The sequence below is a fragment of the Petromyzon marinus genome, unplaced genomic scaffold (genome assembly GCF_048934315.1).
Source record: "Petromyzon marinus isolate PM22_M1 ecotype Great Lakes invasive population unplaced genomic scaffold, UKy_Petmar_22M1.pri1.0 PM_G_Scaffold_32, whole genome shotgun sequence".
NCBI lineage: Eukaryota > Metazoa > Chordata > Hyperoartia > Petromyzontiformes > Petromyzontidae > Petromyzon > Petromyzon marinus.
Genome location: NW_027422895.1, coordinates 427,742 through 452,042, shown reverse-complemented (window position 1 = coordinate 452,042; position 24,301 = coordinate 427,742). Strand labels below are relative to the sequence as shown.

General features: G+C 47.2%; 1 protein-coding gene across 1 annotated transcript; it reads left to right on the top strand.

The window, feature by feature from the left end:
- The first annotated feature begins 3,123 nt into the window (after positions 1-3,123).
- Positions 3,124-23,909, top strand: LOC142915504 (uncharacterized). Its single transcript, XM_076061259.1, has 3 exons — positions 3,124-3,297; positions 5,660-7,030; positions 23,904-23,909. The coding sequence occupies exons 2-3, from the start codon at positions 5,711-5,713 to the stop codon at positions 23,907-23,909; spliced, it is 1,326 nt and encodes a 441-aa protein (XP_075917374.1). The 5' UTR covers positions 3,124-3,297; positions 5,660-5,710.
- The last annotated feature ends 392 nt before the right edge of the window (positions 23,910-24,301 follow it).

Genomic DNA, 24,301 nt, shown 5'->3' with positions numbered 1-24,301 from the left:
GAGAGCTAAATTCAGCTGACATAGCAAAGGGTGTTGAAAACAATACCATTTGTGTAATGCATAAATTAATGTTCAATCGCAACTTAGAGGTGTGAATCCAGGCTCAGATGTCCTTGAATGCTGGGATGAACAGTTCCGATTTCAGCTGCATGTGCGTACTGTGTTCACCTCCTGTTTCCATTCTTATAAAGAGTTCCAGAGGAAAACAAAAGTAAACTATTGTTACGTAATAACCTCCGTGTTCAACAGAGTTAATAGACGTTACTGCAAACACAAACTGTACACTGTCACTGGGTAAACAGGCGGTGGCGTGTCTAGAATCACGCCTGGCCACCTTCATCTGCTTGGCATGAATGCTTCCTCACTCCACCAAGTAATTGAGGATCAACGAACATAGCTGAGGCTAACTGTAGTTTGCGTGTCTCTCTCCGTGGTGAGATGTTAACTACCTCACCTGGTATACAGGAAGTCGTGGGTTCGATTCCGACCCTGACGCCTGCTGTATATTTGGAGTTTGCACGTCACTCGGTTTAGCGTCTTTGACCGATAGACATTGACACACGTATTCTTGTTGATTTCGGTAAAGTTACGTAGATAGAAAATAACAATAACAGATAATACAATTACATTAAATAAAGACTACTTCTTCTTTGGTTCTTTCGGTAAAGTCACGAAGAATGAGAATAAAATAATAAATTGATCAAATAACACAATAATATTCTCACGACGTTTCGGCCACAACACAAGCGGCCTTCATCGTTGTGGCCGAAACGTCGTGAGAATATTATTGTGTTATTTTATTTTATCAATTTATTATTTTATTCTCATTCTACGTGACTTTACCGAAAGAACTAAAGAAGATGAATCCTTGCAGTCACGAAAGCTTTAAATCGAAAATTAAAGACTACTTGTGTTGCGATCAAAACGACGTGAGTTGTATTGCTTTATTTACAATTATTTGTTAATTTTCATTGTTATTTTCATTTAACTTTCTATCTACGTGACTTGACCGAAAGAAGCAAGAATATTAATTCCTGAAGTCACCAAAGTTTTAAGTCAAAACATTCACACACGTTGACAAAGCCTCACCTTGTGTTGTTGTGGGCAGGTCGCTTCTGATAACAAGAGCGGTATAGCAGCTCAAGCGGGCTTGGCCTGGTGAAAAAAATAAAAACTGCGTGAATATTGACAATAAAACAAAGTTACAAAGTGGCGAGCCGGGTGAAGACAAATTAAACTTAAGCAAGATTATTAAAGTGAACGCAATCAGGCGAGGGCAGGAGGCAAGGCCCCGCGTGGCTAGGCCCCGCGTTGTAAAGGTACAACCTGGACATCGATTCCAATGCTCGCTGCTACTCAATTGACATCCCTACGAGAGAGAGCGAGGCTCTACCTTGGTAAACAACAACAACCACCACAACCACCACCACAACAACCACAACCACAATGAGAATTTCTCACCTCGGATTTCAGTGCAGGAAGCGATAGCTTCCTGTTACCTCGTGGCGTCACGCGGCAGTAGGTGACATGACGTCACTTCCGGGGAACGGGCACGCCCCTTTCACAATGAGCTTCTCCGTAAATAAATAAATTAGAGTATGAATAAATTATGTTAATGTACCTTTCGATATTAGTTCATTTTAGTTCATTTGTTCATTTATTTGGTATAGCCCTGTGAGCCATTCGGCTCTTGAATCGAGTGCAACCGCAACAAACAAAAAACATGAACAAGAAAACATCTTAAAATGATTATGTGACTGTGCAAACAGAAAATACAGGAAAAAAATATCAAAATATTCCTGAAATAGCACCGTACACCAACTCTGTGTGCAAAAATCCCAGTGGGATACAAGTCAAATAACAACAACAACCACAATAGAATCAGAATCAGAAAGGGTTTTATTCGCCATGAAAGTTCACACCGACACGGAATTTACTTTGGCAGGATGGTGCATACATTCAACATATAGGAATCTAAAATCTTAAATAAGTTTTAAACAAGTCTTACTATAATAATAATAAGGGTGAAAAGTCTAACACCAAGGGGCTGAAGTATATAAAATTGAATAAATATAGAATATAAAATAGCTTTAAGATATAATTTAAAAATAAAAAATACAAATAGGTTAACATAGTTAATATCGGCAAGGTGTCATTATGTAGATAACTTAGATTAAGGCCATCAGTCTAACTCCGTACTACAATAAACATTAACATGGCCTAAACCAAAAAAACTTTTCGAATTCACCAAAATAAAAGCCATAAATGCAATGTAACAGTGATCATAGGGAGCGTGACCGAATTTTTTTACAATAAACTACATAAATAAATTATAACACCAAAATCTAGAGCCTTATTTCAGGCCACTGAATAGCAGTGGCAGCTAGGGGTGTACAACTCCTCTAGAGCAGTTTTGAGTGAAGATCTCATAGGTAGTGATTCAAGTTGCAGTTTATTGGCAATAGCATTCCAGACCCCGGGGTCATGAATAGCAAAGGCCCTTCCTCCAGTTTTTGTACGGCAATAGGGAATGTGAAGCTGGTAAATGAGCGAAGACCTGAGGTCAAATTTGTTCTTTGAAACAGAGAGGAGATCCAGTAGGTAGTCTGCGGAATTTTTTGTAAGTACATAGTGAATAAATAAGATCTGGTGCACAAGCCGTCGAACATTAAGAGATGTTAAGTTTGACTCAATGTAGAGATCACAGTGGTGAGTCTATGGGGCAGTGTTGAGTCTATGGGCAGTGTTGAGTCTACGGGCAGTGTTGAGTCTATGGTGCAGTGTTGAGTACATGGGCAATGTTGAGTCTACGGGCAGTGTTGAGTCTACGGGCAGTGTTGAGTCTATGGGCAGTGCTGAGTCTATTATGGTGCAGTGTTGAGTCTATGGTGCAGTGTTGAGTCTATGGGCAGTGTTGAGTCTATGGGCAGTGTTGAGTCTATGGGCAGTGCTGAGTCTATGGGCAGTGCTGAGTCTATGGGCAGTGTTGAGTCTATGGGCAGTGCTGAGTCTATGGGCAGTGTTGAGTCTATGGGCAGTGTTTATCAATTCTACAGAGTCTGAGCCTCGCTCGCACTGCGTGTTCGCCTATCCGCACTACGATTTATAAAAGCGCCCTGCTAAGGCCTCACGTGATAACAGCCCCGCCGAGTCGCCTACCCGTGATTCGAGGCACGGAACGTCGAATCTCCTCCTCCACCACGACCACACGAGGACATTGTTTTGTTTGTAACCTCACCACGAAGGAGGATATAGCTCAAGACCCCCCCGCCCAGTCACCTACGCAGCGTTGCGCTGGTGAGTGCCGTGTTGAGGCCTATTCCGGGAGTGTCACCGGTCTCGGCTAGATTGCCCAGCCGGCCGAGGCGGCACTTTGGCCGGCTACAGATGCCGCTGTCATGCGATGGTCTCCATAGAGACCTGGAAGATGGTCTCTAGGTTATGTTGTGGGTTAGCAAGCTTCCAAAGGATGCGTGAAGGCTGCCGCTATGCTTTTGTAACGAATCTTTGCTGCGTGTTTTAAACTTGAATTATTTGCAATGCACGCGTGTCAATGTGCTCTAGAGGAGTTGTACAACCCTAGCTGCCACTGCTATTCAGTGGCCTAAATTATGGCTCCAGATTTTGGTGTTATAATTTATTTATGTAGTTTATTGTAAAAAATTCGGTCACAGTCCCTATGATCACTGTTACATTGGATTTATGGCTTTTATTTTGGTGATTTCGAAAAGTTTTTTTGTTTTGGCCATGTTTTTGTTTATTGTAGTACGGAGTTAGACTGATGGCTTTAATCTTAGTTGTCTTGTGGTTGTTGTTGTTATTTGACTTGCATCCCACTGGGATTTTTGCACACAGCGTTGGTGTACGGTGCTATTTCAGGAATATTTTGATATTTTTTTCCTGTATTTTCTGTTTGCACAGTCACATAATCACTAAGATGTTTTCTTGTTCATGTTTTTTGTTTGGTGCGGTTGCACCCGATTCAAGAGCCGAATGGCTCACAGGGCTATACCAAATAAATGAACTATGCGTCGCTCAAAGACTTCACTCGAGCGCGTTGTGTTCAAGCTCGCTTTGTCTACCTTAGGAGCTTACAAAGTGCCGCCCAATAATTTACCGTGCGTCTGCCTCTTAGACCCGAGTGAATCGCTTGAACAAGTGCACATTCAGAAGCGTAAACTCTGCGAGTATCTCGTTTTGAATTTTGATGTGAAGCTTTCGTGACTGCAGTAATTCATATTCTTAGCTCTTTCCGTAAAGTCACCACGTTGAAGGGGAACAATAAAATAATAAAATGTATATAAAACAATAAAAATTATCACGACGTTTCGACCTGATGACGACCGTTTGTGTTATGGTCGAAACGTCGTGAGATTTTTTAGTTTTATATATATTTTATTATTTTATTGTTTCCCTTCAACGTGGCTTTACCGAAAGAACTAAGAATATCTCGTTTTATTCATAGTCCGTGTTTCCAAGGATAAAACAAATTGCACATTCTCATTACCAACACATCGACCTGGCTGGTGGTCAAAGTTGCCAGGAGCCCCTTTCCCTGTCGGCTTGACATTGTTTTCAACTCAATTGTTTTTTTACACAGCTCTTGGACAGACGTGCGGCAGTGTTGGTTTATACCCTGGAAGGTGCTCTCACTCCAGGGGCTGTTTCATTGATGGGAAAAAAAACCTGAGCTGGGGCTGTAATCAATGTTACTCATTGGTTTTTTAATATAATTTTATTGTATTTCTACAATAAAATGTCTACATACGTGACTTTACCGAAAAAACCAATGAGTAATTTTATGCAGTCACGAAAGCTTTTATACTTTATTATGTAATCAATGTTGTTTTATTGATCTAGTTTAAAAAATCAGCACGAACATCGGTGCCAAGCTAACACGATGTGAGGCGCTAGATTTGAAGCTTTCATGATGTGCAAGGATTCATACTCTTTGGATTTTTTTCGGTAAAGTCGCGGAGGTAAAAAAAATAAAGTTAAACCCAAGTTAAACTTTAGCAGCCTTATAGTTTACAGCAGTATACTCTGCAAGGCAACCAGTTTGTCAGCTTAACTACTGCCTCCTGCCTCCGGTTCACGTGTGTAACGCTCTTCAACATGCACACGGCCATCTCTCCGTCCCCAACCCCCTGCAGCATAACAGAAGGCGGCTTAACTTAGCCCCCGCCCCACGGCCCTTCTTGTCTCTCCCCCCCCCTTAACCTGTATACAATCTCGGGTGTCACTACCACCACCATTACACCACCACTACTACCACCACCACTAGCACCATCACCACCACCACTTCCACCACTTCCACCATTACCACCACTACTACCATACACTACCATCACTACCACCACCATTACCACCACTACTACCAGCAACGCTACCACCACCATTACACCACCACTACTACCACCACCACTAGCACCATCACCACCACCACTTCTACCGCCACTTCCACCATTAGCAGCACCACCACCACTACTACCATACACTACCATCACTACCATCACCACCACCATTACCAACATCACTACAATCACTGACCACCACCGCTACCACTAATAACAACACCGCTACCGGGATGTTTGCTTGCTGAATGCTGGAATCTGATCCCGCGTCTCCTCCCTCTCCTCCGGCCCTCCCCCCTCACCAGCGGCCTCCCAGACGGCCTCCCCCAGCCCGGGCCCCGGCCCCGACCCCGGCCATGGCCACGGCCGCCCCCTCCGCGAGGGCTCGCTCCTCCCGGCCCATCCGGGTGCCCACTCGCTCCACGGACGACGCCGGAGGAGGAGGAGCCGAGTCCCACGCGGCGCCCTCCAAGGTCGCTCGCCCGCTCGGCGACGACGCCGGGGGGCCGTGGCCCGCGCCGGGGCCTCCCCGCCGCGGCCGTCGTCTTCGTCGCCCCGTGACGTTCCGGGCTCTCGAGGGGGGGCGCCGCCGCCGGGAGACTCCGGCGGCGGCGGCGCCCCCCCAGGAGAGCTCCCGCGGCGGCGTCAGCAGCGGCGCCCGGCCGACGCCGGGAATCAGCCCGAGGGTCGCCCCGGAGCGCGGAGACGGCGGCGGAGAGTCGGGGCCGGCGCTCGGTGCCGACGAGGCGGCGGGCAAGGAGGAGGCGGAGGAGGAGGAGGCGGAGAGACGCAGGGAGGCCGCGGTTGGACCGCGTGCGGCGCGGAAGAGACACTTCGACTTTTGGTGGCAGGGCATGGGCAGGAGGGGGAGCAGCAGGAGGGGCGGAGGAGGCGGAGCGAGAGGAGGAGGAGGAGGGGAAGAGGAGGCCGAGGCGGCGATGAAGGCGGAGGAGGAAGAGGAGGAGGAGGAGGTTTTGGCCGGGCGGTCGCCGCTAAGCAAGCGGCGGGAGGCGGCGGCGGATTGCCCGGTGGAACCGAATCCCGATCCCTGCCCGGGCTCCTCTACCTGCCGCGCTCCTCCGCCTCCTCCTCCGCCGCCGCTGCCGGCGGCGGCGGTCGCGGGCAAGCGGCGCTCGGCCCCACGTGGGGCGACGTTCCACTTCTGCTCGCTGATGCCGCGGCCGCTGGCTGAGCCGCCGCCGCCCACCGAGAGGCGCCGGGGTCGCGCCCTGGAGAAGCAGCGGCAGCGACGGAGACAAATTCAGCAACAATACCGGCAGCAGAGAGCGTCGTCATCGTCCTCCAGCTGTTGGTCGTTCTCGGACGCATCGCCGTTGTCGTCGTCGTCTTCATCGCCGGAGGACGAGGTGGTGGTGGAGGGTGACGAGGTGAAGGAGCGGAGGGGCGAGGAGGAGGAGATGGTGGAGTCTACGGGGGGCGTCCGCAGGCTGCTGCTGAAGTTTCGCGCCAGCCGCCTGCAGCCGAGCGTCGACAGAGCACGAGACGATGGGGAGGTGGCGGACAACGAGGAGGAGGAGAACGAGGAGGAGGAGGAGAGGAAGACGAGGAGGAGGAGGAGGAAGAAGAAGAAGAAGAAGAAGAGGACGAGGAGGAGGAGGGGACTATGGAGATCACGCAGTGCAGTCGATGATGGCGACTATAAGTCGGGCGACGAGGTGGAGGAGAAGGAGGAGGAGAAGGAGGAGAGGGTGGCGAGTCTCAAGAGGGTGGAGGAGTGCCGGATTCTCAAGCAGATAGACGACATCATGGCTGAGATACCCCAGCTGGAGGGGAGATGCAGGGTGAGGAGGAGGAGATGAGGTGTAGGGTGGTGAGGAGGGGCTGGGTGGTGAGGTATAGGGTGGTGAGGAGGGGCTGGGTGGTGAGATGTAGGGTGGTGAGGAGGGGCTGAGTGGTGAGGTGTAGGGTTGTGAGGAGGGGCTGGGTGGTGAGGTGTAGGGTGGTGAGGAGGGGCTGGGTGGTGAGGTGTAGGGTGGAGAGGAGGAGGGTGAGGAGACTACCGGGCAGCGGGTGAGGGTGTTGGGAGTGGCTCACTCAGTCACTCACTCACTCAGTCACTCACTCAGACACTCACTCAGTCACTCACTCAGTCACTCACTCAGACACTCACTCAGACACTCAGTCACTCACTCAGTCACTCACTCAGTCACTCACTCAGACACTCACTCGCTCACTCAGTCACTCACTTAGACACTCACTCAGTCACTCACTCGCTCACTCGAACACTCAGTCACTCACTCAGTCACTCACTCAGTCACTCACTCATACACTTACTCAGTCACTCACTCAGTCACTCACTCAGACACTTACTTAGACACTCACTCAGACAGTCACTCACTCAGTCACTCACTCAGACACTCAGTCACTCACTCAGTCACTCACTCAGACACTCAGTCACTCACTCAGACACTCAGTCACTCACTTAGTCACTCACTCAGACACTCACTCAGACACTCAGTTACTCACTCAGTCACTCACTCAGACACTTACTCAGACAGTCACTCGCTCAGTCACTCAGACACTCACTCAGACACTCAGTCACTCAGACACGTACTCTGACACTCAGTCACTCACTCAGACATTCAGTCACTCACTCAGACACTCAGTCACTCACTCAGTCACTCACTCAGACACTCACTCAGACACTTACTTAGACACTCACTCAGTCACTCACTCAGTCACTCACTCAGACACTCAGTCACTCACTCAGTCACTCACTCAGACACTTACTCAGACACTCAGACAGTCACTCACTCAGACACTCACTCAGACACTCAGTCACTCAGACACGTACTCAGACACTCAGTCACTCACTCAGTCACTCAGTCACTCACTCAGACACTCAGTCACTCAGACACGTACTCAGACACTCAGTCACTCACTCAGACAGTCACTCAGTCACTCACTCAGACAATCAGTCACTCAGACACACACTGACACACTGACACACACACACTGACACACACACTAACACACACACACTCAGACACACACTGACACACACACACTGACAAAGCAAAAAACAAAGATCCCCCGTATAGCCTTAACAGACTGTAGGGGCAAGTGCTGTTAGCGAGCACCTACACACACTGACACACACACTGACACACACACCATGATACACACACTGACTGGAGGAGGTGGAGCGTGGTCAACACATCTACGCCTGAAACATTTTAGAAAGAAGCGGAGAATACGGAACAACCCACCTGTTGTCCATTTCGATTTCCGTGTTGCCTCTAATCTTCAGTCTTGCTGTGTATCCACCGTCTGCTGGAGCTCACCTTCTATAGCGAGGATATCCATCATCTCCAGTTTGTGTGTCTTTAATAAATTGTCTCGGATATTTCTTGCTGCTCTCTATGTCCTTCATACATGCTGCTGCATTGACATTAAGGTTTCCGCATGGTCCATGAATCATATTTGCGGTCACTACTGCAAACAGATTTTGGGTCTTCCTCTGGATTTGGAAACTCGGCAGATATAACATCGATTTGGATTGGATGATTTTATTCTTTCAGCCAGATTAAAATATGAGCGTGGGGAAGTCATCTACATCATTAGACCACCTTTGGCGGTACCAAAATATAATAATAGGGGTTTTTCCCCTTTTTTCTGGCAACAAAACTGAAACCTTTTTACAAGGATTCATGTTACTGCATTAACCACAATACCTGCAGTCAAAATGCAAACAAAACACACGCACTATGATAATATGTGGCATTGTCCTTGAAACCGATTGGTCCACACCAAGGGACGGCTTTCTTGAGAGCCTCGACCCAATTGGTGCTCGAGCAGAGGACGCCAAAAGGTTTCAGTTTTGTTGCCAGAAAAAATGGGGAAACCCCTATGATGTGTAAGTCCTCGTTTCTGCCACTCAGTTGAGTACATCCAGCATCTTGTTTCTCCAAAAAACACGACTCTCAGTGAATGCTCTCGATGAGTTTGACTTGCTTTCGTCTGAACACCCTGGCTGTGAAGTCGTATCGACGGCTGGGTGTCTGGCCGAATGAAAGTTATTACTTTTTTTGTTTTATCTGAGGCCAAGTTGGATTACATGTAAAGGTAATAAATAAGTCGGGGACATCCCTACGCTCGAACGTATGACATGGCACCTTGAGCATATTCGTGCATGCGTCTAGGGCTTCCTGTGAACGTAGCAGACGCCTGGATGCTACAAGGGGGGGGGGATGATGTAGTGCCATTGTTGGGCTGTATGCGTATTACCACGGGAGCTGACCTGTAATAGCGGACATGCCTCAACGGGGTGGTATACAGACCAGGTGGGACTAACAGGGCCCCCAGACCCCAAGACCGTGGGGGGGGGGGGGGGGGGGGGGGCGTGGCTGGGGGATGTTCCTGGGCCCCCTAGAGAGTTCCAGAAGGCTTGGCCAGGGGCGGAGAGACCCTGGAACAGGGATAAAAGCCGGACCCCTGAACGGGTTTGGTGGTCCTCGTCCACCTGAAGCTCTGAAGAAGACTCTGAGCGCTACCCTGAAGACCCTGAAGACCCTGAAGCGAAGAGCCCAGTGACCCTGGCTAGGGTCGAGTTCAGACATAACCAGTGTAGGGTTAGCGCTCGAACCAGAGTAAGGGCACCGTAGTGTGGAGGGATGGCCTCCTGAGGTTATCGGCTGTGAGGAGTCGTCACCCCTCTGTGCTGTGGTTCCCTTGTTGAATAAACGTGTTGCCTCTAGCGAACCGTCTCGCCTCGTCTTGGACCCACTGCACGTGTCACCTGTGGTAATGAAACCTCTTGTCGCAAAAAATTAGCGGCGTGCGAAAGTGAAAGGTGTTAACGAAGTAATAATAAATTTAGATTTAAAGCTTTCGTGACTGCGAGGAATTAATGTTCTTGGTTCTTTCGGTAAAGTCACCACCACGTAGAAGGGAAACAATAAAATAATAAAAATATAAAACAATAAAATTATCACGACGTTTCGACTGCAACACGAGTAATCGTCATCAGGTGTGAAAACCACAGCAAGAAATTTTGAAAAAATTGGTGGGTTTTTTTTAACGTTAGCACCACGGAGAGCGATTTGACAGTTTGTTCAGATGGACGAGTCCATCTAAGTTCGGAATAGAGGAGGGGGGAGACGAAAATAATGGATGCTGTCTGAAAGCCACCATAAGCGTGAACAATCAATTAAGACCCGAAATGGTTTATCAAATCTTTCCAATGATTGCTAAGCCAGAATCATCTTCCCAGTTGAAATTGTCTGTATATGTGGATAGCCTCATGAACGAATCTCTCATGGTAGCCAGATGGCTTACAAACAACCTCTGTCTTGGAGAAGTCAATGTCATGTGAGCCTACTGAATTATAACAATGATCTGCCACGGCCGAGGTGTTGGTCCTACCGTGTTTCAGGTCTGCTTTGTGTTCACGAATGCGCTCCGAGACATGGCGTTTGGTTTCTCCAATGTAACTACTACCACAGAGGCAACTTAGTTTGTAGACACCAGGGTACTGTATGTCCGGAATCACATCTTTTACAGACGGAACCAGATCACGGAGTTTATGTAATGTGTTGAATCGGACCTAGATCTTGTGTTTATTCAAGATTTTGGAGATCTTTTTTGTGATCCCCGCAATGTAGGGCAAAGTGATGGTTTTGAAAGGCTCCTCAAGAGGGTCCTTCATGGTTGGAGTGATAGCTTTGCGGATTGTAGTCGTAGTGACCATTAGCCTTAAGAGCTTGGTGTACGTGCTTGAGTTCACTGGCTATGTGTTCCTGGTCGGATATGTATTGGGCTCTATGGTTTAGAGTCTTGATGAGGGAATTCTTCTGGGATGGATGGTGGTGGGAATCCGGTTTCAGCTAAGCATCCATATGGGTAGCTTTCCCGTAGACAGAGTGGCTCATTGAACCATCATTTTTTTTTACCAATTCCACTTTACAATAAAATTGTAGACACGGCACAATATATATTTCTGAATCTTTATTTTTACCAACATTAAAAAAAATATTCTCCGTTAAGGCAAAATTCTGAAATATTGGATTTTTTACAAAGCCTTGTGAATTCACCTTGTATCTGAACAAGTTCAATTTGTGCAAATATTTTTTTCCAAACGTAAAAATAAAAAAGACATTGCTTACAAATATCAGCTCTATGTTTTCAAGTCAATACAGTTTGGGTAGTGAATAAATTAGTCTAAATAAGCTACACATGACGAATTGTAGGCAATTATAGTTATAATCAAATACATTTTTAAACAATCACGTGGTCCCTGTAGTCGCCGTTAGAGACACAATCTGCTTGAAAACAGTTTATCAACATATATGAATACATTGATTCGAATAAGCAGAGTTAATTTCCTATTTATGGCATGCCGGTTATGTGTCAGTTTTCGATATCAACATCACCTTATAAAAGAATAACATTTAAAATACGCACAGACAAGTATTCATTCGGAATTATTGACAGGCATATTAACAAAATTGAATTACTGCAGTGAAATATACTGCATCAGGTTACATCGTATTAACAAGAAGCTATTTTTAAAATACGCACCGCCTGCTTAACAGTGTATGTACAACGTACTATTGTAGTGTCATTCAAAACGAGTAGGCCATTGCATGCTGGCGTCTGGGTCAAAATGTAGCAAATTCTAAACATTAGCTACAAATAATAGATCACGGAGTTTAGATCGCAACACAAACAATCGTCATCAGGTGGGACAAGCACAGCAGCAAGAAGACAAAACTGCTGGAGTAGGCGCCTACTTCAGCGTCTTCTTCTTGCTGTGGTTGTCCCACCTGATGACGATTGCTTGTGTTGTGATCTAAACGCCGTGGTCTGTTATGTTTCTACCCACGTGATGACTTTACCAAAATAACTAGACAGTGTGGATTCCTGCAGTCACAAAAGCTTCGAATCAAGATTGCCTACAAACTACACAACCGAGATGACGCATCAATCATCGCCCCCTACTGACAGGCTCTTGTCCACATGCAAGCTGGTGCAGGGCCACCACCTTGTGCCACACAGGGGCAGCTGCTACTTGGGGATGCTCTTCGAGCGTCTCAGACGAGATACGACACAAAACTCCGAATTGCCGAGGCGATTAAGCGAGCAAAGCGTAAAAGCAATTATCATGAGAACATCGTGAATGCTTGGGAGCTTATTGGCTCTCGCTCCTGGTGAGAGATTGACCCAACCCACAGGTCCACAAAGACTGGCCGCTCTTACTCTGCAGGTTGAACCTAAGAACTGAGTGTTCAACTTCACATTCTAGTCATTAAAGGCCTGTGACAAAGGTGCATCTATTGTAGCGACATCGTCTCTGGCTTACACATCTACCGGGTCTCCACTTGACTTTGTATTGTCTCGGAAGTCCACCCACACCTCCACTTCCACAAACTGCTGGGAGTTGCCTTGCTCTGCCTCACAGTCAGAATTCTCCTCCTAATTCACGTTGCCTCCATCGATGTGAAGGTCCGATTTTGGAGTTGAATCTTCATCTTCACATTTCACCTTCACTTCTTCCCTCTTCACCATCACCTCTTCCCTTTTCACCATCACGTCTTCGCTCTTCACCATCACCTCTTCATATTTCACCTCGATACCTTTAAAAGTGTCCAAGCTGGGATTTTCTTCCCGTTCTTGTTTCTGAGGGATGGGCTCATTGCGGCACTTTGACTTTCACAAGCTGATTTCAAACTCCACTCCTTGTGGATCTTCTGATGCTTCTGTGTTCTCTGGTGTACTTGAAGATTTGATGAATGTGCAAATGCCTTCACGCAGAGTGGACCTCAAGGGTTTCTCTCCTGTGTGTATTCTCTGGTGTGTTACAAGAGGAGATGACTGTGCAAACGCCTTCCCACACACACTGCACTTGAAGGGTTTCTCTCCCGTGTGTGTTCTCTGGTGTACTTTAAGATGTGGTGACTGTGAAAACGCCTTCCCACACAGAGTGCACTTGAAGGGTTTCTCTCCCGTGTGTGTTCTCTGGTGTACTTTAAGATGTGGTGACTGTGCAAACGCTTTCCCGCACAGAGTGCACTTGAAGGGTTTCTCTCCCGTGTGTGTTCTCTGGTGTATTACAAGATTACATGAATCTGAAAATGTCTTCCCACACACACTGCACTTGAAGGGTTTCTCTCCCGTGTGTGTTCTCTGGTGTTTTTTAAGAGATGACCGTGAAAATGCCTTCCCACACACACTGCACTGGAAGGGTTTCTCTCCCGTGTGTGTTCTCTGGTGTAATACGAGATTATATGACTGTGTAAACGCCATCCCACACACACTGCACCTGAAGGGTTTCTCTCCCGTGTGTGTTCTCTGGTGTTTTACAAGAGCAGATGAATCTGAAAATGTCTTCCCACACACAATGCACTTGAAGGGTTTCTCTCCCGTGTGTGTTCTCTGGTGTACTTTAAGATGTGGTGACTGTGCAAATGCCTTCCCGCACAGAGTGCACCTGAAGGGTTTCTCTCCCGTGTGTGTTCTCTGGTGGGTCTGAAGAACTGATGACCATGCAAATGCCTTGTTACACACAGTACATTTGAAGGGTTTCTCTCCTGTGTGAGTTCTCTGGTGCCGTGTCAAATTTCCAGTCCGGTCCGTGCTGTATGCACGCTGGTCACATTGTTGACTTGTCGTACCGAGCTGCGCTGAGTGCCTTTGCTCCATCAGACCAATTCTGCAGAGGAAGCGTCAGCTGCAGATAGAAAAAAATAATATCCACACCATCTACACGTCAGGTACAGAGGAATGCACACGTGACTTACACGTCTATACTTATTAATATATTCATGATGTAGTGAAAAAGTTTCCCAAATTCATCAGATTTGATGAACGTGCAAACGCCTTCCCGCACAGAGTGCACCTGAAGGGTTTCTCTCCACGGGCTGTTATGGCACACAGTGAGAGGGAAAATGTCATGAATATGCCTGGAAGCCCTCGTATCTTCAAAATGAATGTTAACCCAAAACTCCGAGCACACAATTTCGGCTGTCTGACTACAAAGGAATATTTATGAAAGCTAAATTCGGCTGACATAGCAAAGGGTGTTGAAAACAATACTATTTCTGTTGTGCAGAAATGCATAAATTAACGTTCAATCGCAACTCAGGTGTGAATCCAGGCTCATATGTCCTTGAATGCTGGAGATGAACAGTTCCGACTTCAGCTGCATGTGTGTGCTGTGTTCACATCCTGTTTCCATTCTTAGTAAGAGTTCCAGAGGAAAACAAAAATCAACTATTGTTTTGATATAACCTCCGTGTTCAACAGAGTAAATAGACTTTACTTCAAACACAAACTTGACACTGTCACACACTGCCATGAGTAAACAGGTGGCGGTGTGACCAGAACCATGCCTGGCCACCTTCATCTGCTCAGCATTAATTCTTCCTCACTCCACCAAGTAATGAATCGAGGATCAATCAACATAGCCGAGGCTATCCGTGTCTCTGTCTCTCTCTCCCCGTGATGAAGGTGTTCCCCTCCACACATTCAGAGTCAACAGCGGCACGCGCTTAGCGTCTTTGACCGATAGATACATTGACGCACGTATTGTTGGTTCTTTCAGTACTGTCACGTAGATAGAAAATAAAAATAACAGATTAAATTCAATAAGATAAAGACCACTTGTGTTGCGATCGAAACGTCGTGGGTTTTTTGCTTTATTTTCAATTTTTTTTATTTTTCATTTAATTTATAATCTGTTATTTTTATTTTATTTTCTATCTATGTGACTTCACCGAAAGAACCAAGAATATTAATTCCTGCAGTCACCAAAGTTTTAAGTCAAAACATTCACACACGTTGACAAAGCCTCACCTTGTGTTGTTGTGGGCAGGTCGCTTCTGATAACAAGAGCGGTATAGCAGCTCAAGCGGGCTTGGCCTGGTGAAAAAAATAAAAACTGCGTGAATATTGACAATAAAAAAAGTTACAAAGTGGCGAGCCGGGTGAAGACAAATTAAACTTAAGCGAGATAATTAAAGTGAATGCAATCAGGCGAGGGCAGGAGGCAAGGCCCCGCGTGGCTAGGCCCCGTGTTGTAAAGTTCCAACCTGGACATCGATTCCCATGCTCGCTGCTACTCAACTGACATCCCTACGAGAGAGAGCGATGCTCTACCTTGGTAAACAACAACAACCACCACAACCACCACAACAACCACAATCGCAATGAGAATTTCTCACCTCGGATTTCAGTGCAGGAAGCGATAGCTTCCTGTTACCTCGTGACGTCACGCAGCAGCAGGTGACGTAACGTCACTTCCGGGGTACGAGACACGCTCCTCCCACAATGAGCTGCTCTGTAAATAAATAAATTATAGAATGGATCAATTATGTTAATGTAACCCGTCCCATATGTCGTGAGGTGCTGAACCCGTCGCTAAAAACTCACGACAGCTTTAACGAACACATTATGTTAATGAGCAGCCAGTCACTGGGCGTAGCTTTGCCCAAATAAGGATTGGCACTGGAACGATATCGGCAGTGACCCAAGTGGAGGTGACGTCATGTTCAAGAGCGCGGGGGAGGGGTGAATACCTTGATGACATGACGTCACTAGCGAGGTACACCTCCCCCTGGCGTTTCACGCCGATGAAGTAATGCTGAGTGGTGACGTCACAGAGCGGGATTGGAGTTTAAGTTGATTTAGATTCATTTTACATTGCTCCCTCCCTTGGGTGCGTGGGCTCAGCTACAACAACGTGGACATTATTGTGTATACACTGTGTGTGTGTGTACACTGTGTGTGTGTACACTGTGTGTGTGTACACAATGTGTATACACTGTGTGTGTGTACACTGTGTGTGTGTAAACTGTGTGTGTATACACTGTGTGTATACACTGTGTGTGTGTGTACACTGTGTGTGTGTGTACACTGTGTGTGTGTATACACTGTGTGTGTGTGTACACTGTGTGTGTGTACACTGTGTGTAGTGTGGGGCAGAGGTGGTGCATTGGACAGTCATCTCAGTCAGTCGACCCATAGGATCTTTTCATCAATTTATTTTCAATTTATTACTTTTATTTGTTATTATTTTATTATTAAAATGATAATTTATTATTGCTATCTTTTATTTTTCTATCTACGTGACTTTACCGAAAGAACCAGGAATATGGTAGCGCATTCTCTATTTATTGCCGAGGTTCAAGGTTCATATCCGACAGGCATATCTGGCTACCCCAGTAACGTTCCCCACAACATGCACAGTCTGCTTAACAGCGGATGTCAAACAAACCACTGTGTCACTCACAACGCACATTGCATGTTGGTGTCACAGTCAATTGTGGCAATTCCAGACACTATCCAGAAATTTCGATTTAAAGCTTTCGTGACTGCAAGGATTCATCTTCTTTGGTTCTTTCGGTAAAGTCACGTAGAATGAGAATAAAATAATAAATTGATAAAATAAAATAACACAATAATATTCTCACGACGTTTCGGCCACAACACAAGCGGCCTTCATCAGGTGAAGGGGACGAGACTGTCTGGAGGACAGCGCTGGAGCGAGAAAGCCACGCTGAGATCACGACCTTTAAGCTGTGTGAGAAGAAACAAAGCACCATGACAAAGGAATTAGCATATAATTTAGCATTGAAATGGCTGAGTGATTAGGTTGTGACTGGTCACAGAAAAGGCTATGTTAAAGTTAAAGCAAACACATCCGCAAAGGCACCCCTTGACAAAGGAATTAGCGTAGAATTTAGCATTGAAATAGCTAAGTTAAAGTATACACATCCGCAGAGGCACTCCTTGACAAAGGAATTAGCATAGAATTTAGCATTGAAATAGCTGAGTGATTAGCTTGTAACTGGTCACAGAAATAGCTATGTTAAAGTCAGAGCATATACATTCACCGAGGCACCTAGTACAAATCAAACAGGAGAATTTAGCATTGAAATAACTAGGCGAATTTAGCATTGAAATAACTGAGTGATTAGCTTGTGACTGGTCACAGAAATGGCTATGTTGAAGTTAAGGCCTACACATCTGAGCTATTCACAGTAACTGGGTATACAATACAATATATAATGAATACTATATAGTGAACCAATAAAAAATACTAAAATATAAATTACCTCAATGTTATCAATAAACTCTATATTCTCCAATCTGCTAAGCTACCAACAATAAGTCGTTATATATCACAATGCTATATGGCGAAAAATGGGTGGATTCTTACCCTCAACTTTAGCAACACGGATAGCTACGGGTCCCGTTCAGACGGACGAGTTCATCCATGGTCGGAACAGAGAAGGGGGAGAGAGACAGCTGCGAGGCGTTGTTATACTCCATGTTGTAAACCATACCATTAGCCGTGGTGTGAGAGGTATTAAGAGTCAATGCCAGCGAAAGAGCTGCGGTCTGAAGGTCATCGTAAAATACAATTAATTAAGAACGGAAATGGTTTAAAACATCTTTCCAATGGTTACTAAGCCAGAATCCATCTTCTCGGTTGAAATTGTCTCTGTGCTTGTATATGTGAATGGCCTCATGAACGAATCTCTCATGGTAGCCAGTTTAAGTTGATTTAGATTCATTTTCCATTGCTCCCTCCCTTGGGGTGTGAGCTCAGCAACAACAACGTGGACATTATTGTGTATACACTGTGTGTACACTGTGTGTGTACACTGTGTGTATGTACACTATGTGTATACATTGTGTGTGTGTACACTGTATGTGTACACTGTGTGTGCATGTACACTGTGTATACACTGCGTGTGTGCACTGTGTGCCACTGTGTGTATACACTGTGTGTGTACACTGTGTATGTACACTATGTGTATACACTGTGTGTCACTGTGTGTCACTGTGTGTGTCACTGTGTGTGTGTACACTGTGTGTGACACTGTGTGTGTGTACACAGAGGAGGAGTTGGAGACGCTGCTGCTGAGACTGGAGCGTGCCACTAAGAGGTGGGGCCTTACCATCAGCCCCACCAAAACTAAGCACCTGCCTGGGTATTTTATACCATCGGACACTCCACCCCCACAACTCCCAATCGGTGATGGGGCAGTTGTGGAGAGAGTGGAGAGTTTCCCATACCTGGGCAGTGTGCTTATGACTGGCTCCAGTTTAACAGCAGAGGTCTCCCTCCGAATCAGTCGAGCGGCAATATCTTTGCATCGGTTGCGTAACGCTGTGTGGAAGCTACCTGGTCTGTCGCTCCGCACTAAGCTTCAGGTCTTCTCGGCCACGGTCATTCCCTCCCTTCTCTACGCTTGCGAAACGTGGACCCCCCTAATGGAACATCTTCGCCGGTTATAAACATTTAGGCTGGCCTGCCTACGATCCATCCTGGGTTTAACCAGACTGGATTGTGTGAGGAGCTCACAAATCCTTGAAAGATCTGGGCAGGGTCCCATCGGTGAGCTCCTCCGGCAGGCAAGGCTGCGATGGCTGGGTCATGTAGACCGCATGCCCAGCCACCGCATGCCGAAACAGCTTTTGTTTGGCCGGATTGAGGGGGCTAAGCGGGCGCGGCCCGGGCTAGAGAAGAGATGGAGTGATGTGGTACAGGAGGACGTGGAGCTGAGTGGACTTGCCGATGACTGGTACCAGCGGTGTCAAGATCGGCCTCTATGGAGGAGGCTCGTGGATGGTACTGGGCAGTTGGAGGCAGTCGCCCTCCAACAACAACGGAGGGCGGAGAAGCGACGCTCAGAACGAGTGGAGCGCCGGGTGGCTAAAGCACAGCAGGTTGGCACAGTAGGGGGCACAGGTGGTGCATCAGCCAGTCATCTCAGTCGACCCGTGGCACCTGGGTCTGCCCCGTGACCTCCTGCCAGCGGGCGTTCGACACTTCACGTGGCCTCAGGGTGCACATAGCCTGGCACAAGCGTCGTGGTGACGTCACCGCCACTTAGTGGCGAATGGCGGTTGTTGTTGTGTGTACACTGTGTGTGTGTGTACACTGTGTGTCCGAACCCCCGGCAAGGCCATCTACTTAATGACGAGAGAAAATTCACACGAAATGTCCTTTTCAATGAAGTCTTCCAGGTGTAAATTGATACAAGCTTTTAATGAAGAAATAAAATGATCTAATTCAAAACACAACACAATTCAAAGATGTTTCATTTTAAAACTTCAAAACGGAGCATGGGGTACTTGCGTGAATGCGTCCTTCGTGTGCAAATGTTGTGACTTTCCTGGCCTGAAGGCCATCAATGTGTTGGACCATTAAATGGTGCACAGCGTCTCAACAACAGCAGTGGGGTTTGCTTCAACCGATAGGTAACGAACATCCAGACGTGAATCAGCAAGGAGCATTTCTAGTCCTAGTTAGACAAAATCTACGTCAACACATAAGACAAAACTACAATTCGTGTAACTTTCAAGTGGTATGCCTTGTAACTGATGAATGATCCGAGCGTGCTCCCTATTTAAAAGATAATGAGTTGCTCCAGAAGCAGACGCTTCGTGAAACACAAAAGTACCCTTTGACCTGTATCACAAGAACAACGGGTCTCACCCGAGTTCTCTGTACAGGTTACTTTCAAACACACACACTTTGTCCTAACATCACTTATTCAATGTTTGACCCTCAGAGACAAAACGTTACATGTACGCACACAATCAGACAAGTATTCTAAATTATTGACGGGCATATTAACATTGAATTACTGCAGCGAAATTGACTGCATCACGTTACATCGTATTAACAAGAAGCTATTTTTTAAAAAATACACCATCTGCTTAACAGTGTATGTAAACAAACTATTGTGTCATTCAAAACGAGTAAGCCATTGCATGCTGGCGTCTGAGTCAAAATTTTGCAAATTCTAAACATTACCTACAAACTACACAACTGAGATGACACATCAATCATCGCCCCCTACTGACAGGCTCTTGTCCACATGCAGGCTGGTGCAGGGCCACCACCTTGTGCCACACAGGGGCAGCTGCTACTTGGGGATGCTCTTCGAGTGTTTGAGATGCGATATGATACAAAACTCCGAATTGCTGAGGCAATTAAGCAAGCACCGTATAAATGCAAATATTATAACATAGTGAATGCTTGGGAGCTTATTGACTCTCGCTCCGGGTTAGAGATCTAGCCAAGCCACAGGTCCACAAATACTGGCCGCTCTTACTCTGCAAGTTGACAAAGGTGAATCTATTGGAGCTTCATTGTCTCAAGCTTACACATCGACTAACTGGTCTCCATTTGACTTTGTATTGTCGAAGAAGTCCAGCCACACCTCCACTTCCACAAACTGCTGGGAGTTTCCTCGCTCTGCCTCACAGTCAGAATTCTCCTCCTGCTTCACGTTGCCTCCATCGATGTGAAGGTCCCATTTTGGCGGTGAATCTTCATCTTCACATTTTACCGTCATATTTTCGCTCTTCACTATCACTTCACCACATTTCACCATCACCTCTTCATATTTCACCTTGATACCTTTAAAAGTGTCCAAGCTGGGATTTTATTCTGGTTTTTGTTTCATGAGGGATGGGCTGATCACAGCACTTTGACTTTCACAAGATGATTTCAGACTGCGACTCCGCTCCTTGTGGATTTTCTGATGCCTGTGTGACTTCTCTGGTGTGTTTTAAGAGCAGATGACCGTGAAAATGCCTTCCCACACACACTGCACCTGAAGGGTTTCTCTCCCGTGTGTGTTCTCTGGTGTCTTTGAAGAACTGCTGACTGTGCAAATGCCTTCTCACACAGAGAGCACTTGAAGGGCTTCTCTCCTGTGTGTGTTCTCCAGTGTGCTTTAAGAATAGATGAATCTGAAAATGCCTTCCCACACACAGTGCACTTGAAGGGCTTCTCTCCTGTGTGTGTTCGCTGGTGTTTTATAAGAGCAGATGAATCTGAAAATGCCTTCCCACACACAGTGCACTTGAAGGGTTTCTCTCCCGTGTGTGTTCTCTGGTGCATTTTAAGAGCAGATGATCGTGAAAATGCCTTCCCAAACACAGTGCACTTGAAGGGTTTCTCTCCCGTGTGTGTTCTCTGGTGTGTTTTAAGAGTAGATGAATCTGAAAATGTCTTCCCACACACAGTGCACTTGAAGGGTTTCTCTCCCGTGCGTGTTCTCTGGTGTGTTTTAAGAGCAGATGACCGTGAAAATGCCTTCCCACGCACACTGCACTTGAAGGGTTTCTCTCCCGTGTGTGTTCTCTGGTGTGCTTGAAGATTTGGTGACTGTGCAAACGCCTTCCCGCACAGAGTGCACCTGAAGGGTTTCTCTCCCGTGTGTGTTCTCTGGTGTGTTACAAGAGCAACCAACTTTGAAAATGCCTTCACACACATACTGCACTTGAAGGGTTTCTCTTCCGTGTGTGTTCTCTGGTGTGTTTTAAAATTAGACGAATCTGAAAATGCCTTCCCACACACACTGCACTCGAAGGGTTTCTCTCCTGTGTGTGTTCTCTGGTGTGTTACAAGAGCAGATGAGCATGAAAATGCCTTCACACACACACTGCACTTGAAGGGTTTCTCTCCTGTGTGTGTTCTCTGGTGTGTTACAAGAGCAGATGAGCATGAAAATGCCTTCAAACACATACTGCACTTGAAAGGTTTCTCTCCTGTGTGTGTTCTCTGGTGTTTCTGAAGAACTGATGGCCATGCAAATGCCTTGTTACACACACTACACTTGAAGGGTTTCTCTCCTGTGCGAGTTATCTGGTGCTGTGTAAAATTTACAGTCCGATCCGTGCTGTATGCACGCTGGTCGCTTGTTGTACCAAGCTGCTGTGCTGACTGCCTTTGCTCCATCAGACCAGCATCAGCTGCAAACAGAAAAAAGCATATCCACACCATCTACACGTCAGTATCGAGGCACAGAGGAATGCAAATATACACAGTCACATATCACTTACACGTCTTTACTTATTCATATATTCATGATATAGTGAAAAAGTTTCAAAAGTTCATCACACGGGCTGTTGTGGCACACAATGAGAGGGAAAATGGTTATAAACATGCCTGGAAGCCCTCGTATCTTCAAAATGAATGTTCACCCAAAACTCCGAGCACACAATTTCGGCTGTCTGGCTACAAAAGGAATATTTATAAAAGCTAAGTTCAGCTGACATAGCAAAGGGTGTTGATGAAGCATACATAACACGGGGGGGTGGGACCTCAAGGCCAGCACCCAGCGGCAGGGTAAACAGTGGGGTGGGAGGGAAAACCCCCTAGGCAGATAAGAGTTGACTTAAGTTGGAGGGAGCGAGGGGATTATCGATGAGTCAACGACGAGGAACGCAGGCACAGAGACAATGGGAAGGGGGGGGGGGATGACGCGACCCCCCCCACCCCCCCAACGGCCAGAGCGCTCAAAACGGCTGCAAAGAGGATTCGATTGGATGCGCAGGATGACGTCATGTGCCCCGGGGGTTAAGGGGGGCTTTGGAGACATAAGGGGGCCGGAGGGGCGGATTGAATCAGAGTCCTTCTGGAGCGGCGGAGGAGACCAGCCATCCTCAGCGTCCGTGCGCCGCATGCAAGGTGGAGCTGGAAACGATCGGACAGAAAAAGTCCCCGAGGCGAGCATCTTCCCCAGCCCCCATGGGGCAGCCGAAGAGGTGAGTGGGTACGGGAAGGGGGGCCAATTCAGTCAGCTCGAGCTTGGGGGATAGACGCACTCTGCGACGGCCAGGTGACAGGAGGTTAGGCGCTGTCCGAAGGGTGCTGGCTGGAGGGAGCCATAAACGGGGGTCCCTTTTCGGAAATAAATCTTAGCACAGACTGACGTTGTGACGCGTGGTGCAGGTGTGCGTGTGAAGAGCGGTGGGACAGCGATCGGCATACGACGGTGTGTGGGTGACTATAAATCAGTGTGGGTGTATATTCTTAGTTCTTTCGGTAAAGTCACGTGACTTTACCGAAAGAACTAAGAATATGAATTACTGCAGTCACGAAAGCTTTAAATCAAAATTCAGTGTGGGTGTGTCGCACGCGCATATTAAAATACCAACGGTGGCCCGCGCCGGCGCGTGTCTGTGCGTGCACCACAGTGTTAACGGTGAGACACACACGAGTGTCACTAGTGTCTGTGCGTGCACCGCAGTGTTAACGGTGAGACACACACGCTAGTATCACTAGTGTCTGTGTGTGCACCACAGTGTTAACGGTGAGACACACACGAGTGTCACTAGTGTCTGTGTGTGCACCGCGGTGTTAACGGTGAGACACACGCGAGTGTCACTAGTGTCTGTGTGTGCACCACGGTGTTAACGGTGAGACACGCACGAGTGTCACTAGTGTCTGTGTGTGCACCGCGGTGTTAACGGTGAGACACACACGAGTGTCACTAGTGTCTGTGTATGCACCGCGGTGTTAACGGTGAGACACACGCGAGTGTCACTAGTGTCTGTGTGTGCACCACGGTGTTAACGGTGAGACACACGCGAGTGTCACTAGTGTCTGTGCGTGCACCGCGGTGTTAACGGTGAGACACACGCTAGTGTCACTAGTGTCTGTGCGTGCACCACGGTGTTAACGGTGAGACACGCACGAGTGTCACTAGTGTCTGTGCAAGCCCCACGGTGTTAACGGTGAGACACATGCGAGTGTCACTAGTGTCTGTGCGTGCACCGCAGTGTTAACTGTGAGACACGGGCGAGTGGGTGGGTGGGGGGGGGCATCAGCCCCCACCCATTAGACGTGGCGCCCCCCCCCCCGCTCGTGGTGAGTGAGAGGGAGATCAGCCCTCACGTAATGGGGAGTGGGGGGGGGGCATGAGCCCCCACAAACGCTGGGGATGAACAGATCCGTCTTCAGCTGAATGTGTGTGCTGTGTTCACCTCCTGTTTCCATTCTTATAAAGAGTTCCAGAGGAAAACAAAAATAAACTATTGTTTTGATATAACCTCCGTGTTCAATAGAGTTAATAGACTTTACTGCAAACACAAACTTGACACTGTCACACACTGCCATGAGTAAACAGGTGGTGGTGTGACCAGAACCATGCCTGGCCACCTTCATCTGCTCAGCATTA

Bases quoted from the DNA above. Each gene is read 5' to 3' on its own strand.
- LOC142915504 (XM_076061259.1), top strand. From the start codon at position 5,711: ATGGCCACGGCCGCCCCCTCCGCGAGGGCTCGCTCCTCCCGGCCCATC.